At 39.0% G+C, this 27,796-nt stretch overlaps 4 protein-coding genes, 1 long non-coding RNA gene and 1 pseudogene across 9 annotated transcripts; 2 read left to right on the forward strand and 4 right to left on the reverse strand.

The window, feature by feature from the left end:
- Nucleotides 1-838: 838 nt before the first annotated feature.
- Nucleotides 839-2,425, reverse strand: LOC148728029 (uncharacterized). The gene is made up of 2 exons (XR_016002244.1): nt 1,825-2,425; nt 839-1,479 (listed from the first exon to the last, which is right to left on the reverse strand). It is a non-coding gene; the product is annotated as an uncharacterized LOC148728029 (long non-coding RNA).
- A 3,017-nt stretch (nt 2,426-5,442) lies between these two features.
- LOC111337091 (CD209 antigen-like protein A) lies at nt 5,443-8,567 on the reverse strand. 3 transcript variants are annotated; one of them, XM_088763186.1, is made up of 3 exons: nt 8,043-8,567; nt 6,135-6,306; nt 5,443-5,995 (listed from the first exon to the last, which is right to left on the reverse strand). In XM_088763186.1, exons 2-3 carry the CDS (start codon nt 6,178-6,180, stop codon nt 5,559-5,561), a joined length of 483 nt encoding a protein of 160 aa, XP_088619312.1. In that variant the 5' UTR covers nt 6,181-6,306; nt 8,043-8,567; the 3' UTR covers nt 5,443-5,558. The 3 variants fall into 3 exon arrangements, with proteins under 3 accessions (XP_088619312.1, XP_088619311.1, XP_022799056.2); XM_088763185.1 differs by lacking the exon at nt 8,043-8,567 and having other exon boundaries at nt 5,443-5,983; nt 6,135-7,026; XM_022943321.2 differs by lacking the exon at nt 8,043-8,567 and having other exon boundaries at nt 6,135-7,019.
- Nucleotides 8,568-9,448: 881 nt separating this feature from the next.
- LOC111337082 (cell division control protein 42 homolog) lies at nt 9,449-14,845 on the reverse strand. Its single transcript, XM_022943312.2, has 3 exons — nt 10,992-14,845; nt 10,839-10,897; nt 9,449-10,383 (listed from the first exon to the last, which is right to left on the reverse strand). Exons 1-3 carry the CDS (start codon nt 11,155-11,157, stop codon nt 9,976-9,978), a joined length of 633 nt encoding a protein of 210 aa, XP_022799047.1. The 5' UTR covers nt 11,158-14,845; the 3' UTR covers nt 9,449-9,975.
- A 138-nt stretch (nt 14,846-14,983) lies between these two features.
- LOC111337113 (mitochondrial basic amino acids transporter) lies at nt 14,984-20,575 on the reverse strand. 2 transcript variants are annotated; one of them, XM_022943344.2, is made up of 5 exons: nt 20,469-20,575; nt 18,494-18,537; nt 17,948-18,009; nt 16,372-16,600; nt 14,984-15,673 (listed from the first exon to the last, which is right to left on the reverse strand). In XM_022943344.2, the coding sequence occupies exons 2-5, from the start codon at nt 18,534-18,536 to the stop codon at nt 15,159-15,161; spliced, it is 849 nt and encodes a 282-aa protein (XP_022799079.2). In that variant the 5' UTR covers nt 18,537; nt 20,469-20,575; the 3' UTR covers nt 14,984-15,158. The 2 variants fall into 2 exon arrangements, with proteins under 2 accessions (XP_022799079.2, XP_022799078.2); XM_022943343.2 differs by having other exon boundaries at nt 17,948-18,034; nt 20,469-20,574.
- Nucleotides 20,553-27,127, forward strand: LOC111337114 (maleylacetoacetate isomerase). Of its 2 annotated transcripts, none has more exons than XM_022943346.2 (9): nt 20,553-20,644; nt 21,420-21,471; nt 22,104-22,171; nt 22,886-22,966; nt 23,563-23,643; nt 24,123-24,249; nt 24,547-24,599; nt 24,720-24,769; nt 26,019-27,127. In XM_022943346.2, the coding sequence occupies exons 1-9, from the start codon at nt 20,612-20,614 to the stop codon at nt 26,029-26,031; spliced, it is 558 nt and encodes a 185-aa protein (XP_022799081.2). In that variant the 5' UTR covers nt 20,553-20,611; the 3' UTR covers nt 26,032-27,127. The 2 variants fall into 2 exon arrangements, with proteins under 2 accessions (XP_022799081.2, XP_022799080.2); XM_022943345.2 differs by lacking the exon at nt 26,019-27,127 and adding an exon at nt 25,221-25,539 and having other exon boundaries at nt 20,555-20,644.
- The window catches only part of LOC148728030 (histamine N-methyltransferase-like), a 4,875-nt pseudogene continuing 3,375 nt past the window's right edge, over nt 26,297-27,796 (forward strand).

A 27,796-nucleotide genomic window follows, 5' to 3' on the forward strand; every position in this document is an offset into this window, starting at 1 on the left:
TCATTTCGAAGTCCAAAATATGTCCCGCAAAACAAACAAAAAACTTCATATGTGTATGTGTCGAGAACAGTACCGCTACATTCGCCATGTGCTTATACGTAACTTCAATCGCAAAAGAAATCAGGCACGTACAGATAGCAAATGAACGAGCTATTTCAGTGTGGAGCAATTTCACTTGGCCGTGCCGAACTTCCTGCATTAACTAACCTTCCCAATAGATTAATAAAAAATTATGAAGATGTTTGAGTTGCGAGAGCGGGTCATTCAGGACGATTAGAAACCAAACCAGAAGGACACAGCCAAAATTTTCATTAAAATAGAAGAACCGGCATGAAATTCACTCGAAACTGAAATACCGCGGTGCAATCTAAACTAAGACTGAATTACGAGGGAAATTTTCGTGTAATTTCATCAAATCAAACACTGTAAAAAAACATCTGAAAAACGGAAAAACCGAAAAGTCAGAAAACCGTACCCGTGGCATGCTGCCTTCCGAGGACATGGTCATTTGTACAATATCACTTTTTGTGTGTGCTTGTGTTTTCTTCGGCAAATCTTTCCTAACTGTCGATATAATTTCAACTGATAGAGCTTTTATCCATAATTTTAGATTCATAAATCATGATGCAAATTTGTCCCAGGGTTGACAGGGCGGCGTTTAAACGCCGCATCCGGGAGCAAAATTGTCTTTAAACCGGTCTCCCTTGGATACACGCCTCCCCTGATTGACCGCTGGATCAAAAAAAGTAACATTTTAGTAAAGAGCAGATTTATATGGCTAAGTTAGAGGAAAAGATTGGAAACCGGGGCGAGCGCAAGAAAAAAACGGAGGCTTAGATCTCCTTTCTCCGTTATTTTATGATTTTTAATTACGATCACTGACGTAACTAAATAATTCATTAAACAGATGAGTTGACTTTTATGTTACAGACGTTGCGACCGATTGTTAATCTTAGTTCTCAGCGTGTTTCGACAAAAGATAAAACCCTGAGCTTTGAAGTTGTACAAAATACGTTACCGTATCAGTTCTTAACGCCTTTTCTTCCAAAGAGTACTCGAGTCGTATTTCGGCCGTGCCGCATGTTTATGTCAAACTTTTCCCGTGAGTTATTCCACTATCCAACGCCATCGGTCTCTAATTCATCATCTCTCATCATTCACTTTATGGGAACTATTAAGTTCCTGTATAGACCATACAGAATCCTTTCCCACGGTAGAGTATCGTTAACTCATCATGATCACAACGTGGTATCTACGCCTTTCAGAGACAAGCCCAAACAACTCAACTCGTAACTTCAGGCCACCTGATTTTTTCCACCATGTCAAAGATGAATTTGTAACCATTAGCAGGTTGATGACGGCGGTCCTTTACCAAATCCCTCGTGTGTCGTTTCATTTCAGCATTAGAATGTTGTTGATAGGCTCACATGTTGTTGATAGGCTCACATAGTTTTCCAAAGGATCCAACCCTTTAACTCGCTGGAAATGCAACCAAAATGTAATCAAAAGAAAAGTCTTAGCAACAGAAAACATCGTTCATAAAGTTAATTTGGTTTTATCACGCACAACCTTTGATTCCTCTAATTGCTCTGAAGAGGGCTAATGCTCGAAACGTCCGGCTATGAGGCATGCGCAGTTTTAATGGAGGCTAATTTACATTATCAACTCAGTTGATAAAACTTAGTTATCTTGTTATACCCCGTACCGATGCAGCACCACAGTTTCTTTAGAGACTTAATCCCTTTATTCAGTTATCAGGTTGAAGCCTGGATTATTGTGGATTCAGCAATATAATCTAGTTAAACATACCGTGATAAAACATACCGTGATAAATTGCCGTCAGAGTCCATCTGACTGACTTCAGAGACCTATTGGAACTGCTTGGGCGACTGGAGGAGGCTGCAATCCCCCCAATATCAGGCAAAAATGAAATAATTGTTTTTCGAAACGAGGCTCTAGACCAGTGTCCACCGCTAACACCCGCTCAGTCCCAGTGCCCGTGATGGAAATTCTGTTCCGCTGTTCTTGGGTTTTAATGTCCAATAGCAATTTTTGTTCAATCTTTTCAAGTCTCCAGTTTTTGAAGTTAAAAGTTTTATAATATGAACGTGGTGTTCCATGATTATTACTTATAACCGACGTAACACCGGTGGAATTTTGAAGCTTGACATTTAGTGAAATACCAGAAGTGGATAGCCCTAAATGGAAAATGAAAATTATGGCCCAAATACAAAACATTTCGACGAAAGGCTGAGTCCAAACGTTTGAATATGATGTGAAGACTGCAACATGTACACTAATTTACTGGTATGAGGTCGTTTAACGTGCATTCACCCTATATTTAAACGATTTTGTTCGTTTACGGCTAGGAAACAAAAAAGAAAGTTGACGTGGTAAATTGGAACTCAAACAAGAACATGATTCAATTTTGTGTCACTGCAAATAAAAGAATATGTTGCATGATGTGGCATTTACGTTTAAAATCTGTAGACCACGTGACAATCATATGATTAAAACAATTCTTGCTAATACGTCATTTAAGATAGCTCTGTTCTTATTCGATGTTTCGGGGAAGAATTTTGCCTCCTTCGGATTTTAGTAATTGCTAGACAGCTGTCAAGTTGACAGAAATAGATCTATCGATTTGTGCTAAACATGCTAATGAGAACATCGGAATGATTTTTTATTTTCCCGAAGGATCTCGTCCTGGCATCTATTATCGGATCAACTGATAACGACCGTGACAGTTTTCCAGCGAAATGAAACGTGCTGATGGCACAATCAGAATTTTTTTTCTTTTTTTATTTTACGATTTCTTGAATGATTCCTGAATGATCTTGTTCTCACATTTATTATTGGCTCTGCTGAAAATAATATAATTTTCCAGGAATAACTATTGCATAGCAGCGATAAGGATAACTATGGGTTCCCGTTTCACACCAGGCAGTTAAGTTTAGCCGATGAACCCTGATCATGACTGTGTCGAAAGCTGTGACGTAGCGGCGAAACTGATGGTGGATTTACCGTCCCTAAAACGTTGCCTAAAACGTGCGGAATGAGATAAATTTGGCGTATTATTTGGACAAGTGCACGGTGAGTATGTACCCATGCAGCGTCACGAGTTATTTGTGCAGCAATTCTAACCAAGTTTCCCCGAAATGAATTGATAAAAAATGATCATGTTCTGAGCTTCGATTGCAAGTCATTGAGATTCATCAGATATGAAATCGGAAATACAGCCAAATTTCCATTGAAATATATAAAACAGGCGAAATGAAAGTCGTTTGAAACCGAAATACCGTCGTGAATGATGATATGTCCAAATGAAAAGTAGTTGACGAACGAGAATTGTCTAAAAATATTAGATATATGATTAAAGAGGATAATTTTGCGGATCGAGGACAATCAGACTCAATGAGCACTCCTTCCCATCGCCAAGGTTTAACTGACGGTACACCGTATTATCTAGATATATCTGGTGGAATCTTCTGACAATCGACTAATCAGAAAAAAAAAAAAAACAGCAGTATTGTCAACTGCCTCTGTTAGCCTTTTCTTGCAAAGAACAAGTCACACGTTAAGACATTCCAAGTTCCCTGCCTGCCCTGGTTCCATACAGATGGGCACAGTTTTCGGAAAAAGTGTTTGGTTCCCCTTTTACCCAAACAGAATACTGCCTGAAATATTGTTTGCACTGGAGGCAGGAAAAAAAAAGAAAGAAAGACCATGTCAACAGTTGGAAACAAGAATATGATTCACGTTGCTCTATTGTAATGTAAACACAGATGTACTAGTGATCGAGACGATGGGCAGAATAAAAACAGCTGGTTGATTGGTTGTATACCAATTTCATCAAACGATATTTCCCAAATTTTTTGGTTGAGTAACATTTATCTATAGTTGAGCCATTCAAGATAAGCGAGGTCGATTAACTTTCATAATTTACGGGGTGTACGTGACATTTGAAAGTCAAATACCATTGGATTTTAAAAACGAAGGCGCGCTATATAAGGAAGTCTTCCCTGGGAAGACCTAGGCTCATTTGTCACTCACCGTTGACGTGTGCGGGTCAAATTTAAATGCTGGTAGACGAACAAAAGGAGCTAATGAGATATCTATTGTTTACTTCCACCAGCATGGTGGCATGAGGTAACGTGCGAACCACTGACTTCGATCTCAAATTTACCGCCACAAATAAAGACAGTTTCAATTGGAGAAAGGAAATACAAATCTCAAAAATTCTTGTATTGTGATGAAGACATAAAATAATTTTGAGGAATGCGCTCGCTGTTTACTGCTTTGGAGTAGCTGTTGCTCAAGCTGACTTGACTCTTAGAGTTCTACATCACACGACAATTGATTGAAAAATGGTCCAGTGGGACCTAAGGCTCCTTTTATCGCGCGCCTTCGTGTTTAAAAAGATACAGTGTCTCGACCAACAGCACAACGTGGCGCTAACAAGCTGATCAGCGCCGCGACCGATAAGTCACGATATCAGTGATACAGATATTCTAAATGTTGTTACGTTGAATATATATATTTTTTGGAACTATGCTTTGGGAAGTGTTTTAACCTGAACAAAGAGGCGTATTCCCTCGGAATGCACCCTTTAAAAAGATTGGTCATCGTACTGAAAAACTTCCGAGATGAATTGTTTGGTCAGTAAGAGGGGAAAAAAAGAATTTTCGGAACTATTGTGGGTTTTAGTAAGAAAAATTCGTTCTTAGAAGCCATGAAATAATTTTCTATTGAGCTAAAAGAGATCGTGAGCTCTTTGCCATCAGCTGATAAAATCCTCAGTTTCTCAGTCTACTCGATTCAATGATTCGATTGGTTTTTCGGGGGGTTTTAAAGCGACTCATTAAAACCTCGTGTGCCTTCGAGAGAAAATTTTTTTCCAAGTCAGCAGACCACGTAGCAAAATACGCTCAAACCATTCTCTATCTATGCATTGCTTTAATTTAGAAGCTCTGTTCTTATCAATGCGGATATTTAATGTAAAAACGTAGCCTAAATGAGGCATAATGAGGAAAATGCCTAGATGTGTACGTTATCCCACACAAAATCGCCGACCTGAAATGAAATATTGGTAATGTATTGCTCTTCAGGGGTGAGACGTAGATCCTATCAGAAATAAAATTGAAAGTTCATTTGAAATTTTCTTCTCAACCGAAACGGCTTGGCTTTAAAAAGTATTTCACCACATACCGTTAACTGCAGTGTAAGAGAAAGGCACAAGACGCAATCATTGTTCTTCCGCTATGTCCGCTAAGAGATCAGAAACTTAAAGTGAATAATGAAATAGTAGGTATATGTACTAATCAATGCTAATCAGGACCATCTCGCCTCCATCCTTGCTGAGCGATTTTCAGAGAGGTCCTCGACAGAATAAAGTAACTTTTTATCCTGGGGAATGGCGAAGGACGAGAAATTTGAAGCAAATTTTTCAACATACTGAGGGTCATTTATTCTCTTTTGTTTTCTAAAACCTTACTCGGTAGTTTAACAAGTTTGAAGCTAATATGCTCTAACGTCCACATCCAGTGTTTTGGTAACAATCAACGAACTTTTTGGCAAAGAGTACTTGGAGCGTACTGAAAATAGTGCGTTTTCACTTCGCATGATAGGTCGTTCCAATTTCCGTGGCCGACTGTACCGTACATATTGATGCATCTTTCCTTCCCTGGATGGTTTGGTTCCCCGGATAACCATTTGGAATACCGTCCTGCTAATGGAGTTCCGTCAATCCAGTAGTACTTGTCATCGGCCTTCTGGTAGAGACCAAGCCACAAGCCCCAATTCGTAACTGTCTTCTGCTTCTTCATCAACGCATAGATAAACTTGTTTTCCGCAGAAGTTTTGACCACGGCGAGATCTCCTCCCAAATTCTGACACGTTCTTCGAGCGTCGCTCCATTTCAGAGTTCGAATGTTGATGACGAGGTAACATGATTTTCCGAATGGGACCCAACCTTTTGGACACGCTGAAACGTTAACTGAAATACACATTACAGAAAGAAAATGTTATCACTGCACAAACATATTTGCAAGCTGCTTTGTAATAATTTTTCCAAATCCGCATAATTGTTCTACTCGTCAACGTGCCCACACAAAGTATTCGCAAGTCAAACATACCTTTGCATTTGGCAGAGAGAGAATCTATTTTGTCTTTGATGTCCATCAGCAGATTTCGTTCAATCTTCCCGAGTCCCCAGTTGTTGATGTTAAAAGTTTGGTCCACTGACTGTGATGGCTCGTGAGATTCGCCGCTGAAATTTTGGTGTTTGACACTTGCAGAAGCGGTGAACTGGAACAGGACGAAAAAGAAAAAAATGAAATTCAGTTTACAAAACATCACAAATCGTGTTTTTTTTTTTTGTTAAAATGACCGCGTGTAGCGCCTGTGGTAAATCGATGGAACGCAACAACTGAACTGATATACTGTAGTGCGTAACTATATATGAAGAAGAAAAACCTTTAATAGGGCTCGTGTAAACATGAAAATGATTCAAGTTGTTCTATTGATTTATCCAACGGAAGTTAATTATTAAGAGCGAAAAGTCAGACTAAATACGTTTGAAGATCAACCATGTTAACTTTTACTTTTCTTTTCAGTCGGGAGGAGCTTTCCTATATTTCCTCGTCGATCTTTCTGAAATTGGATTTTACTACTGAGGTGGCGTTCATCTCTTTCCCCTATTGATCGAAGAACGAGTTGTAGCCAAATGCTTCGATTCACAGCGACCTTTGGAAAATCGAACAATAGTTGGTAAACAATGTTCCCAACTAAAGCTTGTCTAATTAAATCGATAAAAATTTCTCAGATTTGAAATTCAAATACAATAGAGTGGGAAAAATGTATGCTAGTATTATACTATGGAAAAAGGTGACGTGGCCTTTATGATACTGTGGTACCATCGTCAACCGATCACATTTTTATCTTGTGTCGAGGTGTTTCAGTCGAAGGCCTTTATTTTTTTTTAATGTTTTTACTTTTCGTCTTAAATCTTTGTACCTAACAACGAGAAAATAAGTGGAGGGACTTCGGCACGGATGACGTAAGCACGGCCGAAGTACGACCCAAGTATTATTTGCACGAAAATTCCTTTAGAACTGAGCCTGTAGTTTCTTTTTGTGCAATTTTAAGGCTGGATTTTATTGTTGTCAAAACGCTGATCTGAAAGAAGTCAGACCATCCATTTCATACATTTTCAGCAATTATTACTTGTTACGCCACCGATCGTGATAATTATAAAACAAAGGCAGAAGAGAGATGCAAGACTCCGCCATTTTTTGCTCGCCCCAGTTTCCAATCGTTTCCTGAAACTTGCTGTTCACTTAAATATTGCCTTTTCCACTTTTTTTCAGAGCGTCATGATTTTGCTTTCATCTACGGCGTTTAAACGCTGATAAATGCTTCAATTGACAAGTGATAATGCAACCTTTACTCGAGGATTGGAAAGAAGAAAACTTTGTCACGACTCGGTAGTCTACGTCATACTTCATGTCGATATTGACAAGTCCGGATATATAAATTCTTTTGCGACAGACAAGAGATTTATAACTTAAAATAGTTTATTCTTTGAATTAACAAGTAAAAATGATTCACAGCAATTTCTGGTAATGGTTTAAGAAAAACCAACAAAGCCCTCAAACTAAACACTGCTTTTGAATATACGCCGCATGAAAAACATTTCTAGAGTTCAATGTACGCCGCGGCGTTTAAACGAGGAGAATACGGTGACCGACATCTACTTTAAACTAGTGAGAAAGCGTGCTGGTTAAATATCGTTTTTAATATTTATCTGAGATTTTTCTGCTATCTTTATGCTCCCGACCTAACTTCCTGCAACTCGAAGTACATATCTTGAAAAGTCACTGCGGAAAGATGGGTTTTGAGCGGATAATGAACCCATGGGGGAAAAAAAAAATATAAATATATGTATCATAGGGAAGCAAAAAAGCATTTTCACTCGCGGTGAAAATTATACGGAGAGCGAGCTATTATTTACAAGGCGACAAATTGTAGAATTTCATGCTTACCGTACTTTATTGAGTAGCACCCGCTAGTATAGCTTCGTTTGGTATATCATATTCGTGTAGTGAATTAGCATTTGTGTTGAAAACGTAAATTGAGTCAATCCATCGTTCGGTCAAGGTGTTTATGGACACTAAGGCAATTAGATGTGTTCAGTCAAATGTTCAGACTGCCATCTGGGGTCATCATATGATCTGCAACAGCATCTAGGCCAGTAGGTGCAAATTGACTGTATCAATGCTTGGGTCACCTAGGGACAGTTGTGTAAAATAAAATTACTGACACACTTACAAACTGAACGTTAAGTGACTTGAACAGTGCACAACTCAATGAAACAGACAGGCTATGTAAGGCTCGACGATTTTCAATGTTTTCATTGAGCATACTGGGAATGGGAGGGGGCTGCGGGCATTGGAGTCTCAGCTTGCCAGGACTTGAGTTATAGCCGTTTAATCCAATGTAGAGCCTGTTATAAAAATAATCATGACTACCCACCCTTTCAGTAGTTGATTCATAAAAACTATACAAAAAGCTAAATTATACATGCATTTTGATTGGTTCTTATTCATGATGGGACAGGTGCATGCACATAGATGACATCACCATTAACAATACTGTGCTTGTTTATTATATAAAACAAATACAACCCATCCTGCCAAAGGGTTAGTTTAGTGATAGATCATAGCAGAAGTCATAATGTGATAAGAACACCACTGACTCAATCAGCTGTGCCTCATGGGCCACTTTTTTGTTCTTAACACACATTGACGTCCTCCAGTGATCTAATACTGAGCAAACACGTGGCAAGACAACCGAGTCTATGTGTAATTAGTACTTAATTAGGATGACCATTGCATGATCCAAAAAGTAAAAGACATTTTAATTTATTGCCCTTGGATGGTTCACTATTCTGTCTAGTCTGCTGATGTATTTCACTAATTTGTTCACTCAGACAAAGCTCAGATACAGGGACTCAATATGATCTGTTGCACTGATGTTTAATTGCTCAAATGAGTCAGACAGATTACACAAACCAATAATGCAGCTTAGGGATTGACGACTGAAACTTTACACATGCTACCTCAAGTTCATTTCAAGGAACCACTCAACAGTATGTTACTAACTGAAGAAGAAACAAATCCTAACCCATAAAGCACATATCACTCTTGATCATGACTCTGCTCCCAAATTTATTTCCTGTTGAGTCTGTGAACTTAATTAATATATGAAATGAGACATAATATTGTATGAAATATGGTGCTTTTAACAGGAAGACCTATTCACTTCTGTCATCAGGTGATCATGGTCAGTATGAGAAATGCAAAACAAATCTTGATATTTGCAGTAATCTTCCATTAAAATTAAATTCCTCGAGTTGACAGATCACCCAAGTATAAAATAAGTGTCACTCTGTAGTAATTGCTGTGATTTTATTTCAACATATTAATTACACAAATGACAAATTTGAAGTATAAATTTCTAAAAATAAGGATGAGGGGAAAGCCACAGAATTATTCCAAGCTAGCCAGTTTGATATTAACAATATTTCTGTGAGGGTCACAATTATGTTATTGCGTTAATTACTGCCAAAACAGCCACATAGTCTAGTGGGCTAATTCTTAAAAAAATGTTTTTTATGTTGGTTCCCTTTAACAAGACCACAATTTTCTAAAAAAAGAGTATAAATAACAAAGTCTTTTGTTAAAACTTCCGTTCTAACACATTAGGAAATAAACGTCTCCTTTGGGGTCCACTTTGAGCGCATGATTGCAACGTGGTCTGTAACGTTTATAAATAAATATTTTCACTATCGATTATATTCTTGCCTGCTGTGATACAACTGAGATTATAACGTTTGCTGAAAAGCGTTTCTCGAGAAATTTTCGTCAAACCCGAAACTTGAGAATCAATAGCAAACAGATGAAGCGTGTTCTAGTATTACATCACAGTACAAGCGCAACCTTTGAGGTCATTTCTTCTTGGAGACGTTGGTGGTCTTAATCCGCTCAAAATCGCCTCATCGAAAACTGATTTCAAGTTCTTCTGAGTCACTGCTGAAGTTTCAATATAGCAAACGACCCCTGCCTTCTTGACTAAGCTCTCGGCTTTCTGCGGCGTTATAGGTCCTTGTCCAAGATCAGATAGCCGTATTAGCTCTTGAACGTTCGCTCTCAAATCGCAATGCGTTCCAACTAGGATGACAGGAACATTTGGCGAATAGCTACGTATTTCAGGGAGCCATTTTTGCGCAACGTTTGCGAAAGATGTTGGCGAAACTACGGAAAAGCAAACAATAAACACATCTGTTGACGGATAACAGAGCGGCCGGAGAGAGTCAAAGTCCTCCTGAAATTTGCAAAATAGACACATAATATTCAACATAACAAATAGATAGCGCGTGCAAATTAAGACTCTTTCGCAATGTAAACAAACTCTGTTTTAACTTTGTGTCCTTTCTTGCATGACAGAGCAATTACATCACGCTCCTTGTGACTTGATCGCCGTGTTTTTAACCTCGTTCAATGTGTTAGCTTAATTGAGCATTAAATCAATATACAACGAAAGAATATGTTTCATTGAACCGAAACAGTTTAATAAATTTTTGAAGTTAAAAAATAAAAATTGCTCGCCCGTTTTGTAAACTTCTGCCACGAAACACAAATTCATCAGGCATTTTATGAAATGTACCGCAGTCTCTTACTTATTTAATTTTATTACAATAAAAAGATTACGACATAAATACAACAAATCTCACAGCAAGTAAAATCGAAAGAAATAATTTCAAAACAAAAGCGTATTACCTGTCCTGCGGTATCGCAAAACTGTAGCGTGTAGGGGACCTTATCGACTTTTACTGACACTGAAATAACAACAAAATAAATAATGCATGGCACGAAAATTATTTTCACCACAGAAACATGGCCATCAGGAGCTCATTCATAACCTCGACTTACCGCTGTAGTCGTCGAAAGCCGTCGGGATATAATCGTTGGGAAATCCGTTCATTAGATAGCTTATAAGTAAGGAAGTTTTACCAACTCCACCGTCACCCACGATCACACATTTTATGACTCGGTTCTCGGGTTCTTCCATGAGTAATTTTCTCTCATTACTCTCCATTTCGAACGCGCAACCGATGACATGCGTGTCGTGAAAATATAATGTTGATTCCTTATTCAGCAAAAACGGTTTTAATATAAGGAAACTACATTAAAATAGATTCAAGGGTTGCGTTCGTGGTAAGTCGGGAGCTAGCGGAAGTGATGTCACTTTTAACATTGGGTTTTGATTGGCTGGTTGAAGATAAAGCTAAGTTTCGGTTTCCGGTGTTGTTTTAACCTTTCTCCTCGAGGAGATAGTAAGCTTGAAAACATGGCTTTTGTTTGAATTTAAAACAATTTCAATGCTCATCTTTTAAATGAGATAAAGGGCATTTTATTATAATAAAATATTCGACTGCGGGAGTGTAAAGAGGATTGGTCAAATACTCCACTGAAGCTTTTTACTAAGAGTGGAAACATTTATTCAAAACAAAAACTACACCTAAGGAAACAAATAACATGATTTGATTGCTTGCGGACATGCTGTCTGAGCTAGGAAAACCACACAATAAGACCACGTGCCACGCGCGCGAAAATGAAAAACAAGATTACCATTGTGCTACAGGCAAAACATCCCAAACATATTTCTTGTGGAAAACATTACATGCGCTCAAACACATTTTTTTAACTCGACTTGGTTGAATCTTGATTTCGGCCTCTCATAGTATGACCTTTGGATAGAGCAGGACAATATACGGGGCAGTGTACCTCTTCCCTTTGCAGTAAAAGAGTAGACATTTCAACATATGTATCGGTAATAGGCTTTGCACCAAATCAATGTACATTGTACATATGCACCAATGATTGCATTTATGGTTTTAAAACAATTGGAGAATAATGAAATCGTATTGAGCTTGGCGATTCTCAAGCGAGAAGCAACTCACTGCTAAAAGAATTGCGTTAAAAAATGAATTGGTTGGCCAGCAATCATGACCTATAATCAAATAAACCTACTAAATAACAAGGCACATGTTTACTGATTTACATTCAACCCGGCGGTCTAACGCCCTTGACAACATGAAATGTTTCCTTAAGGGAAAAAAAAAAAAGTTGTAAACAAACATTACTAATTCAACTGAAGCTACTAACTTATCTCAATGGCATAGAAGCGAACAAATTGATCTTTTTAGTATCTGTGATCACTTCAATGGAACCTTTAATGATAATGACCGCGATTTACTTCATCCAGATTCCTCCTTAATGCCCATTGAGATCCTTCTTCAAACTTTGGCGAAATTACTTATCTTCAATTTTGTGAGCCAATTTTAAAATAACCCGCAATCCTAAAATCTTACTGCTAATCCTTTCTCTTTCATGTATAAGCTTATTTAAGAGAAAATCTTAGCTTACTATGCCCTTTAATGGATAATCAACTCCTAAGAAGCAGGCTTCACTCAAATCTAATTAGTTAGCGTGTGAGACAAGGGCTTTCATTTCCGCATCACAGCTCAGCCTAAGCCATGGCAGATTATTTTTGCCACAACAAATACTTCTAAATGATAAAATGCCTGAGATATGCGGTCTCGATGCGACTGATAAACTTGCTGAGTTCATTTTCAATTTTTTTATTCAATACGTATATCTCCTTTACTGCCAACTTCCCAGATAAATATCAGTATTAGGGGCCGACCATTTAACTTTGGAGAGGGAGGGGGTGGGTGATTTCTGGTCATCAAGAAATTTTTTTTCTAGCAATCTGCTGTGCAGGATATTTTTTTCCGATTTTTTGGTACATTTTTTCTCTTACATTTGGGCTGCATGCAATTTTTTTTTTTCCAACAAGCGCTTGCAGGAAATTTTTTTTCAAAATCACCCACCCCCCCCCCCTCAAATGTTAAATGGTCAGCCCCTTACTGGAAGTGATAAAGACAATTTCTGTCGGCATATGATACAAAGCAGTTAGTGCTCAGCTCCCTTCCTGTTTGGCTGAGACACGCAGACAATGCAAACATGTTTCTGCAGCCTGGGAGGTTTGAAACTAAATTCAGAACTATCAAACTGTCATCTCCCACAGCTGAATGCCTTTTGGAAAACGTATCGAGGTTTTCTTAAGTTTTTCTATTTGCCATCCAATAAAAAAGGCAAGTAAGTTCATATGAATAGGACCGTATGTTCTGGCTTAAGAATAAGTGACTTAAACTTGTGTTTTGGCTCAAGTCTATCATGATCGCTTCTTACTTATAATTCAATTTCCTCAGTCTGAACGGAACAACAAAAAATTATTCTAATTTCACGGCTGCACTCAATTAGTGGCAAACGACCACAAACCAATTTAAACATTATGGTGCAAAGCTGTACAAAGCGGAAAGTGATAAATGCGGAGGGCATAAAGCTTGAAAAGCTGTCGCGACTTAAGAGACTCTTCCGATTTAATGAGCAGGTTAGACCCCGAAAAAGGGGATCCAATCTACTTATTTCTACCTTCGACCAAGGCCAGCTGCTCACTGTTAAAGCTGTTTGAGCATGGCTTGCAAACCCTTTCTATATTCCTCCGCCTAAACCTCACGAAAAAAACAGGTCACGTTGACGTCATAGACGTCACACAACAACAGTATATGATGTTGACGTCTTAGACCAATCTCGTCCCCAGGGGCTTCTCAGTCACTAACAAAATCCCTGAGAATGAGGTTGCCTGGAGTAAATACGCATAACGCATGCGAGAAATAACAGTCGGGATCAAAGGACCCGCAAGGCTAATTTAGTGACATACTTGTAAAATAGCCGAAATGGTGGGGAGGCTCACCGTTGCACTCTGGACGTGGCGTGGAACAACGCCAACGACCTTATTTCGCTGATAAGGAATGCTGAAGGTGCAAATGGACCACGTTTCAAACGTCCCTCAACGCAAGCGTGACTTGGCGTTAGGATCTTCGAACAGTACTTCTTCCCATTCTGGTCGAGTTTCAATCCAAGAGCTCTCATTAGCGAACTGAACATTATCGCTGAGAGCACACCTTATGGCGGTAGGAAGCTCCTAGACGGTTCCGCTTTCGTCAAGCAGCCACTTTAGATTGGTGACAGTTCTGGTGAGAAAGCAGTACTTACTCTGGTGAACATTCGCTCTGACTCAGTGGATATGGGTGGAAAAATCAGACGCGCATTACAGAGAATGCTAAATCGCCAAATTGGGTTATCAACGCCACTAACACCGATTTATTCCTCATTTACACCAACAGGCTTTGTGAAGCAAGATCGATTACACTCCATGCTCAAAAAGGCGATCGCCTTCAAGATGTCGATGCTAACATCACTGACCAGCGAAGTGATGTGAAAGCTGCTGTTGGCGAGAAGGAAAAGCTGCAAATTTTCGCTCCTACACAAAAAGTGGACGAAGAAATCAACATCGGTGGTAATCTGGGAACTGAGATGGGCTTTGGTGCAAGTAGATACGTCACTGTTGCAGACACTAACGTGACTTCTAAAAGAGGCTCTCAACAAGCGTTGGCTGTTCTAAATGGCGCTATTGAAGCTGTAAATGGCCAACTTACTGATCTATGTGTCCTGGAAAATCATATGAGTCCTGTGATTAACTGCCGACGGGGGAGCTAGTCTCGGCGGGTGCGTCGTGGACCCTGCCGCAGCGAGAGATGCGGCTGAATTGACGAAGCAGCAGATGTTGGCGCAAGCGAGACAGTTGCCGCCTTTAGTTCTAAGCTTAGTACGTAAATGAGTACTCGAAAGGTAATTAAGAAACAGACATCGTAAACTAGAAAAGACTTAAGAGAATAATATATCACAAATATGGAAAGAATAACTTGAGTACCATAGCTATAAAATTGATTTCGTATAACATAGTTGGGAAATTAATTCAGTATAAACACAATAAATAGATTAAAAAAATATAATTCACATGCAATATACATCTTTATTCAAATATATTCTCAAATATAGAAACCCTTGGAAAAATAATAGTATCTAGAATAAATCTTTTGAAAGAGAAATAAATAATGATAGTTATACAGAGTCTCCAATTTCGGGTTCACTTAATTTAGAAGAACTACGCGTTCTCTTTGGCTCGGATCAATCCACTTTCAAGTTATAGCCATTATCGACTGGAGAGATGCAGTTCCCTAACCACTTTGAGACCAAGTTGTACACGACGAAAACAACTGCGTTGTGCGGAAATGCTCGTAGTAAGCAGGGTCCTACGCCCGCGAATAAACTTTTTACGCCACCTGCCCTGTAGGTTTGAAGGAAGCAATCTACAGTTCCTTTGTAGGTAAAAAGTCCTTTATTCCCATCTGCCTGCATACGGGTCTTAATGCCGTCAAACGGAAAAGTGGAGAACCAGCCAATCATTCCAGCAAGGCCGCCCGCAAGCATCGTAACTAGTGGTTGCGTGTCAGTAGTAGACTTTCTTTGAGAGAGCGCATCCAAAAGGATCTCGTATGATGCAAAGTACACGACAAACCCCGGGATATCCCGGAAAATAAGAGGTGTAGCTCCTTGGAAAAGCCCCCTGCTACCAGCCGTCTTGTAAATCTTTCGGATGCAATCCATGGCTCCGCGATAGTGTGAAGATTTGCTATGCTTTCCTGACGGAACAATAGCAGTAAGACGCTCGCCATAATTTTAAAACAACGACAAAAGCATGAGTTACCTTGTTAAGTTAATCAATATTAGCAAACTGCCTGAATTACTGAGTTGAACCGCCTACTGGTTAGCTCAATTGGTAGAACGCCGGACTGTTGTGCGGGAGGTCGAGGGTTCAAGCCCCGGCCGGACCAACACTCAGGGTCTTAAAATAACTGAGGAGAATTTGCTACCTTTCTATAATATCAAAAAATGGATAGATATTCTAGTCTTTTCGGATAAGGACGAATAAACCGTAGGTCCCGTCTCCTGCAGGGTTAGGGGTAGGAGACGTTAATTTCCCACGCACGAGATTAATGTGTGGTGGATGTCCTCCCATGGGGTGGGATGGGTGGGTTTACTGGGCTCGCAGTAATTGGCGCAAGCTGTTGCGGTGTCCCTGCCTGTCGAATCTAATAAATTGTATGAAACCTCTGTTCAGTCCTACCCCTTTACTCCTAGAAGTGATTATCATGTGACTTCTCATTGTGATTATGCGGTCACCCTGTACTTAAGCGGTCATTTGTCAAAGTCCCGAATGTGTTTCACTTAATCACCTCTACTAAGCGGTCATCCTCTACTACTTAACAACAGGCGAGCTTAAGCAAAACTGTTACAATTACTTCGGCAACGATTTAAAAATAACTCAAGCAGCTTGTACCTTCGGTTTGCAACTGTAGTTTGATCTTGATAAGTTCCATAGGACCCACCACCCAGAGCTGAGCGGCTCCTGAGGCAGCCGCGGCAAAACAGACGTGAGACAGGGCAGGCTTGTCGCCATTCTTGGATGAGAACATTTTCAGCACATTACCATACACTCCGAACAAAATGGCGTTCTGTAGGGCGACGGCTGCAAGAGGAGGTGCCATGCCTTTAAACAAACCGAAGATCTAACATGGATCAAGATAAGTGTAAGAAAGTAGAAAGGGAAGAGAAAAAAAACGTATTTTCTTAGACGTAATCAGAAATAAAAGATATAAAGCAATCACTAGGGAAATGCCAATGAGCACGTCTTTAAGTAAGACACTTAATCATACAAAGTGCGGCGTTTTACAAACATTACCAGCCCTGAGAAAGGGCGTCGACTGCACATGGGTAAAAATTACGATAATTTTTTTTTTTTATGTGTATTGGATGGCACCGATCAGCTGCTGTAGGGTTTGTTACACAAAAGTGATAGATATACAGTCACAATAAAACCGCCGAGTTGTATTCAGCTCTCGTCAACCTAATCAGAAGGTCCCTAATCTACTTACTAATACAACAGCTGCTGACACGTCACTCGTAAAACGGAGCAAATGGTAGAGGGATTTGGCACTGCGCTTTACGTGAAACGTGAGCGGCAAGAATGATCCCGTGATCTTTATTTTCCCGCCATTTTTTTTTACGTACGCCGGTTGCGCTTTGCCGTTTTGTATGTGAAAGTAACCTGTTTCGCGTTTGTTGTGTACGTGAGATTTTCTTCCATTTTTCTCTCATAGAAAATAAGTTAAATGCCGGAAAATGGGCACCAAAACTATTCCTGGTAAGCCATACAAGGGCGCCTTCAAATCCACGATGACGTGAGCTCGCGCAAAGCTAAAGCAGCAACGTTCACGCTATTTTACGTGAAATGTGAAAGGGTAAGCTGACGAGTGACTTTTCACTCAAATTCGGTGTAAATCTCCGTTTTGTTTAATAAATAGGCGTTGCCTTTCGATGACAGATATATTTGATTACAAGATTCGTGATTGACGTTAATTCCGTACAGTGTTAGCTTATCATGTTTTAAACCAGTTTTCAGAAGAATCAATAAGAGAGAGAAGTCGCTGTTCGCTTACCCGAATCAGCTAACCTGAAGAGAGAAACCTGTTTTTACGACCCACCACAGAAGTAAGTTTCCAATCACGTTTTTCTTGAATTCTGCTGTGAGATTAAAACTTTATTTACGCTTTTCTGATTTGGGATTACATGTATTTCTTTTAGATCTAATAATTATTAAACCTTGGATAATATTATACGGTTTGCGGTGGTCGTCTGAGCTGACCAGTTCCTAGTAAGGAAACACTCTCTAAAGAACGACACGATAGAAGCGGCAGAGCGAAAACGAGGTAGGTTTGGGTCGGGTGGCATAGAGAACTTTACGCGACCCCGACCTAGACCTCTCTAAGTTTTCACTCTGCTACTAAAGCGCTTTGATTGCTCTACTAAACAAAGCCGAGAAAATACCACAAAAGAATATTCTACGAAGCTCTCACCGTTTCGTGTTTGATGATATTGTAAAAACAGGAAAACGATGTGGTGGCGGCTGGTTTACTTCCTGAAGAGAGAACTTGCATTCTGACCTATGTATGACATGAGGTCAATTATATATTTTGAAATAACTGTAGAAACGCTCTCGCGAGCTCATTGGTCGAGAACCATAGTCAACAAGGTTTCAAATGACAAATTCAATCCTACGCGCATTTTGATTGGTTCTTACTTATGATTTCATGGAAGAGAGCCGAATAGATGACATCACCATCAACAACCTCCTGCAAGAATCTTATCTAATTTATCTTTAACAGGGAAATATTAATAGGCTAATAACGGGTCTTTCAGTGCTGAAGCTATTTTCGCTCAGAAAAAAAAAAAATTTATTTCACAATATTGCGAAAAACCAAGGTGGCTTCGATTACTTTTAGATTAAGACTGATGCATGGGCAAAGTTTGAAAGAAATCAATTTTTGAATCGAATGCTCTGGATCGCTTCTTGAGAATACTGAACCTAGACCCAAGGTTGAAGAATTATTCTCACTGCTCACCTTCACAGTATCCAATGGTTGTGTGACAATTACTCCAGTGCATCCTACAGTTAAGAAAAAAAACCATAGAAAAAAAAACATAGAAGGGTATTAAAGTAGACAAGTCGCTTTCTATATGTACAGCAGAACGATGCCCATGATAAAGATTTCTGGGGTAGCGCTCCATCGTATGGTTCATTATTAATAAGTTCCTCTTTAAAATGTATGAAAGCGATCGTCGCAGTACTGAACCCTACTCGTGTACAGTGTGTAACAGTGGAAATAAGGCCTAAAACTACATATTAAGTAGAGTTCATTACTGCGAGGATCGTGTTAGCTGGGTTCCATGTTTTGTTTTCCCGCCTTTGGGTCACATGACCTCAGTCACTCGGGAATACCCTTTTTTAACCGAAATATCGTTTGGTCAACAGCTTGCAGTTGAATTGTCTTTGTTTATAACTCCTTTGATTCGGGCATTCACCTCGAGTGACGAGGTCAGAGGCACTTGAGAAACCATTTAAGTGGATATTTGGTCATTACAGATCGCTTTCCAACATGTGAAGGTGTAGTCTGATCGTCCGGGTGAGTGTAGTCCTGAGAAGGACTGTTGTCGGTGGTAGTGACTGACGTTTCGACAACCTGTGCGGAAGTCATCATCAGAGTCAAGTGAATGATTGTTGTCAGTAGAATGTTCTCACCGACCCAGTACCACTACCGAAACAAACGACACCGCAACCCCTACGACTACAGCAACCATACCGTACATAAAAGGCATGTCTGAAAACATCTCGCGCATCTTACTACCCATCAATATCCGCGTCGTCCACAAACCCATCACCACACTACGTCAGTTACTAACCAACGTTAAAGACAAAGACGAACCGAGGAACAGACAGGGAACGATTTATAAGATCAATTGTTCCGACTGCCAAGCCTCCTACATCGGTGAGACTGGCAGAAACCTCACAACAAGACTGACTGAACACAGACGGGCGACGAGGAAAGGTGATGTCAGCAATCACATTGCTGAACACCATCGACTTACCAACCTTAACATTGACTGGGACTCTGCGCAATGCCTAACCTACAGCACTGACTATTTTCCACGACTGACTCTGGAAAGCTGGTTTACCAACTTAGAACAGACTCCCCTAAACAGATGTCAACAACTACCCGCTCCATACAAATGACTCATTCACGACATAAACATCACAAACGACCGAAAAAGAACGACCTTACTTTACCGACAGATCGAAATAGACCAATCACGACCGACCTACGTCACTTGAGTCTTACAGCCAATAACATCACGGGAAAACCAACCGCTTATTTTACACGAACTGGAATAAGAACATTCTACTGAAAATATCACTTGACTCTGATGATGACTTCCGCACAGGTTGTCGAAACGTCAGTGACTACCACCGACAACAGTCCTTCTCAGGACTACACTCACCCGGACGATCAGACTACACCTTCACATGTTACCCCCGAGTTCAAGCCATTTACTGCTTTCAAACATGTTCATGAAAACGCAGTACACATGTATGATTTTCATCTATTCAAATTCAAAGTTCCTCTTTCCTTCGTCATCTCTTTATTAAGTACTAGTATTAGCGTGATCACAGTTAACTACGTCAAAGCTATGAAATTTCATGAGATTGGCCGCGTGCTAAATGCATCCAATTATCATCCGCCAAATCTTCAATTTTAATGCTCAAAGGATTGCCAGGGAATGATTGCAAGGCGTTCAGGTTGATTATTTCAGACTCAAATGCAAATATCGATTGGAAAACGCACGAAAATATCGCTTCAAATACAAAGCAAGTGCCAACAAAGAGATTTCATTGACTTACGTAACTGTGCATATGATATATTATCACGCCACGCTGAATAATAACAACACCACCAAAGTACTACTTTTCTGGGATCTGTTCGACCCTTCAATCTATTCAAAGTGGGTTTGATTAAAATGATGTATTTTTCCATGATTTACCTGCGCACCAACCGGCAATAAACTCACGTCCGACCTCCATCTCTCTGGATTTAGTTGACCAATTTTCCGCCGATTAAGAAAGTACTGCTTATAGAGACCGTAAAAAGACTGGTTTCTAACGTCTGGAGCGCCTGGAGCAATTCATGTATATTTGGCGATCGGTAGACATGACAAAAGTAAGTGCGCCTTGATTGCAATGTTTTTTAACCTTCACACGACGGAAACGACGTCCTGGGTTCCTTTGAGAAAGTAGGAAAAGTAACTTATGGTTAAGTTCGACTAGTGTCGAGGCCATTACTTTCTGTTTTTATTCAAAAACTCGATTGTAACATTCTCGCTTTGAACGCGACCCACCTACAGGGGGAGTCTAAATTTTGAATCGCGACAGTTTTTTTGGCGTAAACATTTTCAGTTAGGTGTACACATTTGCTTTTTAACCTTATATCAAAGAACTACCGCCGACCTGTTCCTTTTTTAGTTAAATTTGCATTTAGTGTGCCTCGATTTTGTCGGTTCTATTTACAAAATTTCCTTTTTCTCCTTCACACCCCTGTTGAATGGTTCAAGAGAGACAAAATTAATGTAATAGACCTTTTCTCTATGATTATACACATGTATGTTTGTTAAAGGCAGCTTTAGAAAAAAAAAAGATTAAAACTGAATTTTAAAGTAAGCCTATTGAAAGGACATTAATCAGCTTAGGTCAAATCTGAGGGGTTGGGTTGAGGTGTGAACAGCCAGGGGATGGCCTATTCATTTTTAACTCGTGTTTACGTGTGTCTTTGGGTCGTCGTTGTTTTTTTGTGTTGTTGTTAGTTTGATATTTACTTTTTGGATGTCTGTTTATTTGATTTCTGTTGTACCACAGACTCTTTAACTTGTAAAGAAAATGTTCACATTGTTTTTAACAATGATGCTTTCTTATCTGATGCATGTTATTTCACTTTTCAGCCAGTGTTATATTCCTATTTCCGAAGTTCTTGCTCTTGGAGGGTCAGAACTGGTATGTTATGACAACAGTGTTTTTCAGACGGCTTATCTGATATCCTCTGACAGCTATGTGAGGAGATAGAACTGGGTTTGGTCAAGGTTAATATTTGGAGCATCATGCAGTGAAATAGTTTGAAGCATGATCATCTATGGTTTTATTGAGTGTTAAACATGTAATTTCCAAGATAGAAATGTTACATCCAGAACTTATTTGCTAAATATGAAAGCTGGTAGCCCAGTACTCTGAAACTGTGAAATCCAGGGTGCCCAACATAAGCTTTTTATGAAAAAAATAAGATTCCTGAATCACCCAAGAGAAAACATAAGGGGCCACTGGGCACTGCTAGACCACAGCCCTGTAATAAAATTTTGCAAATCTTTCAGGCACAAGCTCAAGAAGTTTGAATCTAAACATTAGTGGATTTTGTTTTTAATTTATTTCATGGGATAAAATGGAAAGAGTTTAGTTTCAGCGATGTTTTAACAAATTAAAAGAAATTAAAAATGACACAGGGGCCTAAAATGAATCATGGGCCAGGCATTCAACTTAAAATGTTGTATAATAGATGCTAACTGCCTATTTTTATGATTATGTGAATAATACAAGGCTGAAATGTTAACCTCAGGGATGCTATGTATTTTTAGCTCTTGCATTAAAGGGAATTGAATATGACACACATGCTGTTCACTTGCTGAAAGATGGAGGCCAGCAGGTCAGTTTGCTGTAAATAAATTACTGTCCTCAGAAATTAATGGAAAATTGTGCTACTGATATTATCACAGTTTTTGCAAATTTCCATTATTGGCCTATTAATTTTGATTGTTCACAATTGTTACAATTGAGGTAGAAACATGACATGATATAAAATGCTATACTTTTTGTTAAGATCTCAAAGCAGAGTGCTCAAGTAATTGGACACATTGTATTAACCTTAGAATGAGTCTGTTGGTGATGTTATTTCTTTAAAACAAAAATATCAATGAGAGGTTTTTGTCAAAAAGGTAAATTAGGAGTAGTAGCACCCTTATGAAATGTAATTTGTAGTACCTGGTAGTTCCTTAATGAATTATTATAATCCTTAAATTTATCATTGATAGTGGTTGTTTGATATAAGTTCATCACTGCAGCTCTTTCTTATCACATATTGGATATTACTCTGAAATGCTTGATTAATGAACTAAAAACTTACAGTAAAAGAAACTGTTAAGTAACCATTCATTAAAAAGTTAGCATATGATAGTTTATGTATTTGCGTGGCAGCTTCAGATACAGGAAAAAGGCTGCCATTTGAGTCTTACTTGACTGTGCAACTGATGCAGCAAATTTAGATGCATTAAAATGATGAGCAATACTATAGAGTAACCTTACATAAGGTTAACTTTGTTATTGGACATTTGCACTAAGATTATGAATTTTCTTTTCTAAGTTTTCAGATGAGTTTAAAAAGTTAAATCCCATGGGCTATGTTCCTGCTTTGGTTATAGATGGACACACCCTTGCTGACTCAGTAAGTTGGGAATCCTTGTGTTTGGGTACCAGCAATCTGTGAAGGAAGCCTGATGAAATTCTGATGGGGGAGGGAGGGAGGGAGTGGGACAACTTTCATGGACTAGCATCTCAGTTAGGGGGGGGGGAATCATTAGGAATATGGCCACTTCTCTAAGATGAGATCAGTCCATTCTAATCAACCTCCTTTCCAGTAGTTTGGCGGGTATACACCGGAGATCCTGATAGTTGTTAGATATAGATGAACAAAAACAAAAATTAGGTTACTGTCAGTAGTAACTAAGAATACATTAAACTTAAATTGTCAGAATTTCCAACTTCTGAAATTTAAAAAATCTGGAGATGCTTGATTTCAAATCATCTCTCCATTTCCTTCCCTAAATTTGTCAATATATTGTATTCATGCAAACAACTATTTGTGGAAGTAGCAAACACTGTAATAAGTTCTCTAAGTTGGAGTATAATTTGAAGAGGTAGCTAGGTGACATGAAAAGGTTAATTCAAAAGTAGAAACACAAGGAACAACAGAAAGTTTGATCAGTTATTAATAATTACATTGTTTCTGTATTGAAAAATGTATCTTGTTCAATTTTACAGCTGAGCATAATAGAATATCTGGATGAAACAAGACCTGATCCTCCCCTGCTACCTAGAAATGACCCATTCAAGAAAGCACTGGTATGATGTTATCCCCTTTTTTTCAGAATATAGAAAATTCTTCTGTCAATAATGTCATCGGATTTGACGCTTGATTACAAGTACTCATACTTGATTTAAACTAGATCAATATTCACTTGAGTGTCAATTAAAAGTAACCTGGGATTGCTTCAATGTTTTTTGTTTTACTTTAATTACTCTGTGATTGGTTCTGGAGGCATGGACTGCCATTTCAACCAATCAGATTCAAGACTAAAACCAATGCAACCACACCTTGGTTGCGAGCATTCTCTTGCATTTTAGGCAGTTTGGTTGGTTCTAGTTTGAGGTCTTATGGGCCCTTAAAGGTATTTTCCCTTCTTCTGCATGGCCATTATCTGGGCTCTGATTACTTTTGTTTTTGGTCACATGGCACCTCATAAAGTGCTGTATTTGGATTGAGATAATCAAATCCAGTGTAACAGGTATGCATGGTTTTTTTTCCTCTGAAAATCTTTCAGGTGAGGCAAGTGAGCCAGACAATAGCCAGTGGAATACAACCGATCCAGAATCTTTCTGTACTGAAGTATCTTGGTGATGAGAGAAAGACAGAGTGGGGACATCATTGGATAAACAAAGGATTTTGTAGTGAGTTAAAACAAGTCACTTTCCACTATATTTCTAAAAGAGGCTATGGTATACAGTAAGGCGAATTGATTGCCTTTTGTTTTCAGTGGTTTCTTACACTTATCAATTGATCATAAGTGAAAACACTGGTGTGAACTGTGAGCAAGAGATACTTTCTTTATTTTAACTTTCTTGAAGTAGGGGTGAAATGTGTAGTTGTTAAATTAAGCATGATGCTTATAACAACAGCATCATGGGTCCCACTTAATTCTGTAGCATTTGCTTCATTTGTAATGTATTTATCATCTTGATGGACAGATCTAGAGAAAATTTTGGAAAGGACATCAGGGAAATACTGTGTGGGAGATGAGGTAACTATCAATAAAAAAATCTGTTTCTTTCTTATGTAATATTATTACAAATATGCTCCCTTCTGTAAATTGCAAAGCATTTCAGTCTGTAATTTACAGTTTTTCTTTTCGACTTGGCAGATAACAATGGCAGACTTGTGCCTGGTTCCTCAGGTGTACAATGCAAACAGGTTTGCCCTAGCTTTCTTGTTTCTTGCTTTCTTTCATTTCTTGTTGTCTTGCTTTCTAGCAGTTTATGGAGGAGATGAGGGTGGATGGATAGGAGCAATTTTTAAGGGGATGTGGGTGGATGGATACCAGCTATTTTTTGAGGGGATGAGGTAAATGGACTGGGCCAATTTTTTGAGGGTGTGGTGGTAAATGGATGGTGGCAATCTTTTGACGGGATGGGGGATAGATGGACATGGGCAATTTATTTATTTAGTCATGTCACCTGAAATCTTAAGTCGTGTCGTCTGAAGAAAACATTACTTATAAGATCTGACTTACAGTCTGTAACTACGCAACATGACTCTGGTCTCAGGCCCCATAACTTCAGGCAAGATGACTTTCGGGTGACTTGACTGTAAACTGCTTCCTGTGAATTATATTCTCTTTATACAAGGCTCTTTTTGGTGTTAGGTTTAAGGTTGACATGTCCCAGTTTCCAGTCATATCAAGAATTAATGATGATCTGTCCAAGTTAGAGGCTTTCAAAGCGTCCCACCCTTCTAAGCAACCTGACTGTCCAGAGGAATTGAGGGAGTAAATGCACTGCACCGGGACTGAGGGAAGAGGAAGTCAAATTTTTTCCAGATAAAATTTCTTAGCGTGGCATTTCGTTCCCGGCAAGGATATTTCTATTCAGTAATATTCATTTGATAAATCAATAATCGTTTTTACACCGTATAACGTATTTGAGGAATTCTCGTAATAAATTGTCAGAACCCTATAAACCCTATGGGCTTCTGAATCTTACGACTCCGACCTCTAAACTATGCGAATCCGAGCTCGCGTGATAGTCGATGAAAGTGAAGCCCAGATGAACAGCATCACGCAGAGAACTACAGAGCAAATATTTTGATTATCTTAGACTTACTTTAGTAATGATCTACGAGTTGATCAAAACGGTTACTGGTCACTACGCCGACATTTGAACGCGCCGACACGTTTGGTCAACTCGCCGACACGTTTGGTCAACTCGCCGACACCAGTGGTCAAGTGCTGCAATGAATTTGAACCTGATATGAAAACAAAGAAACGAATAAACAAAAGAAAACAAAGCAAAACAACAACAACAAATAAACGCATCATTTAAAATGACGTGAAAATTGTCATGAACATGCCAGATTTTAGACACTGTTTCATTTCTTTTTTCATTTCCCTTTTTCGTCCTTTTTCCCTACTTTTCGTCTGTATCCTTTTTTTTTTTTTTTCTACAAAAGTGGCCTAAAGAAAGCATTTCCGGAGACGGGATCGATATGGACTAAATTCCTAGGCTGTACTCGTATGCAAGTGGTTGTTTAACTGGGTGTACGAGTGGCGTAGATGACCTCGCGTAATTTACATGTTGCTCGCAATCATCCAATCATCATTTTCCTGCGGTGCATTATTACGCTGATGACACGCAGGTGTATATCCCATTCCGCCCAAATGACACTTGATCAATTTAATGCTGCGGAGTTACTGGAAAGATGCATTAATGACTTCTTGCTTGGATGGTACATGACAAGCTAAAAGTAAATGATGAAAAGACTGAACTTCTTATTATCGGTACACCGCAACAGCTTCATAAGGTAGTTATCACTCATATTCGCGTTGGCAACTACCAACTTTCACCCTGTGCCTAACTCTAGGAACCTTGGCTCATCGTTTGATGCCAATATGTCTATGTCGGATCATATTTCAAAAACTTGTAAATCATCCTTCTACTATTTGTATTACATACGTCGGATCCTGAAGTATCTCTCCGAACAGTCAACAGAGTCACTTATTCATGCTTACATATCTAGTAGTCTTGACTATTGTAACAGTTTATTGTAAGGGCTGATAGTTTCTAAAGAAACTGTTTGGGGCTGCGTCGGTGGGGGTAACGAAATAATTTGGATATATCAACAAAGTTGAAATGGTAAATTGGCCACCGTAACGATTACAAAAGCTGACGTTTCGAGCGTTAGCCCTTCGTCGGAGCTTATAGAGGAATTGTGGGTTGTGTGTGCTTTTTAAGGCAAAAAATGGAGCTACGTTATTGGTGGGAACATAGCAACAAGAAAAACACGAATAAATTAGTGGAATGAAAAGCGTTCGTTGATCCCTGTGGGATTTAGACTGCCGGTTTGAAAGATGAGCTTTTGTTCAAGATCCACAATTCCTCTATTCGCTCCAACCAAGGGCTAACGCTCGAAACGTCAGCTTTTGTAATCGTTACGGTGGCCAATTTACCATCTCAACTTTGTTGATATATCCAAATTATTTATTTTATTGTAAGGTCTGCCAAACTTCTCAATGATCAAATTACAAGTGTGCAGAATGCCTGTGCTAGAATGGTATTTGCCATGTGTGTTTATTGTCACATAACACCTCTTCTAATCAAGTTGCATTGGTTGCCGATTCGGTCTAGAATTGTATTCAAGATTCTTCTGTTAACTTTCAAGATCTTGCATAGCACAGCTCCCACTTACTTGGATTCATTGATTTCTCTAAAGTCTCAGTCATGCTATAACCTGAGAAGCTCTTGTGATACCCTCTTGCTTAAGCAACCCGAATTTAAATCTAAAGTGACACTTGGTGACAGGTCGTTTACTTGCGCAGCACCTAAACTCAGGAATGCATTACCATTCGAAGTTAGAAACTATAAGTCATTGGACATTTTTAAGTCAAAGTTAAAAACACACCTTTTTCGTTTAGCAATTTTATCTTAGCCTGAACACGATATTATAGCAGTATTAGTATAACATTAGTATTGGTATGTAGTTCTAGTATTTATTTTATTTTATTTTAATAGTTGTATTAATTATTGCTGTTATTTTATTGTGAAGCGTATTTGAACATTGTATGGAATTTGCGCTATACAAATTATCCGACAGTTGTAAAACTTATGTTTGCCATAAGATCGTACACACACTGGGGACTGGGGCGATAAACATAACCCAGGCTGCGCGTAGGAATAGAATCTTCCCAAACTTTGAAAACGTAAATAAATAAATAATAATAATAAA

The sequence above is a fragment of the Stylophora pistillata genome, chromosome 6, assembly GCF_964205215.1.
Source record: "Stylophora pistillata chromosome 6, jaStyPist1.2, whole genome shotgun sequence".
NCBI classification, from domain to species: Eukaryota; Metazoa; Cnidaria; class Anthozoa; order Scleractinia; family Pocilloporidae; genus Stylophora; species Stylophora pistillata.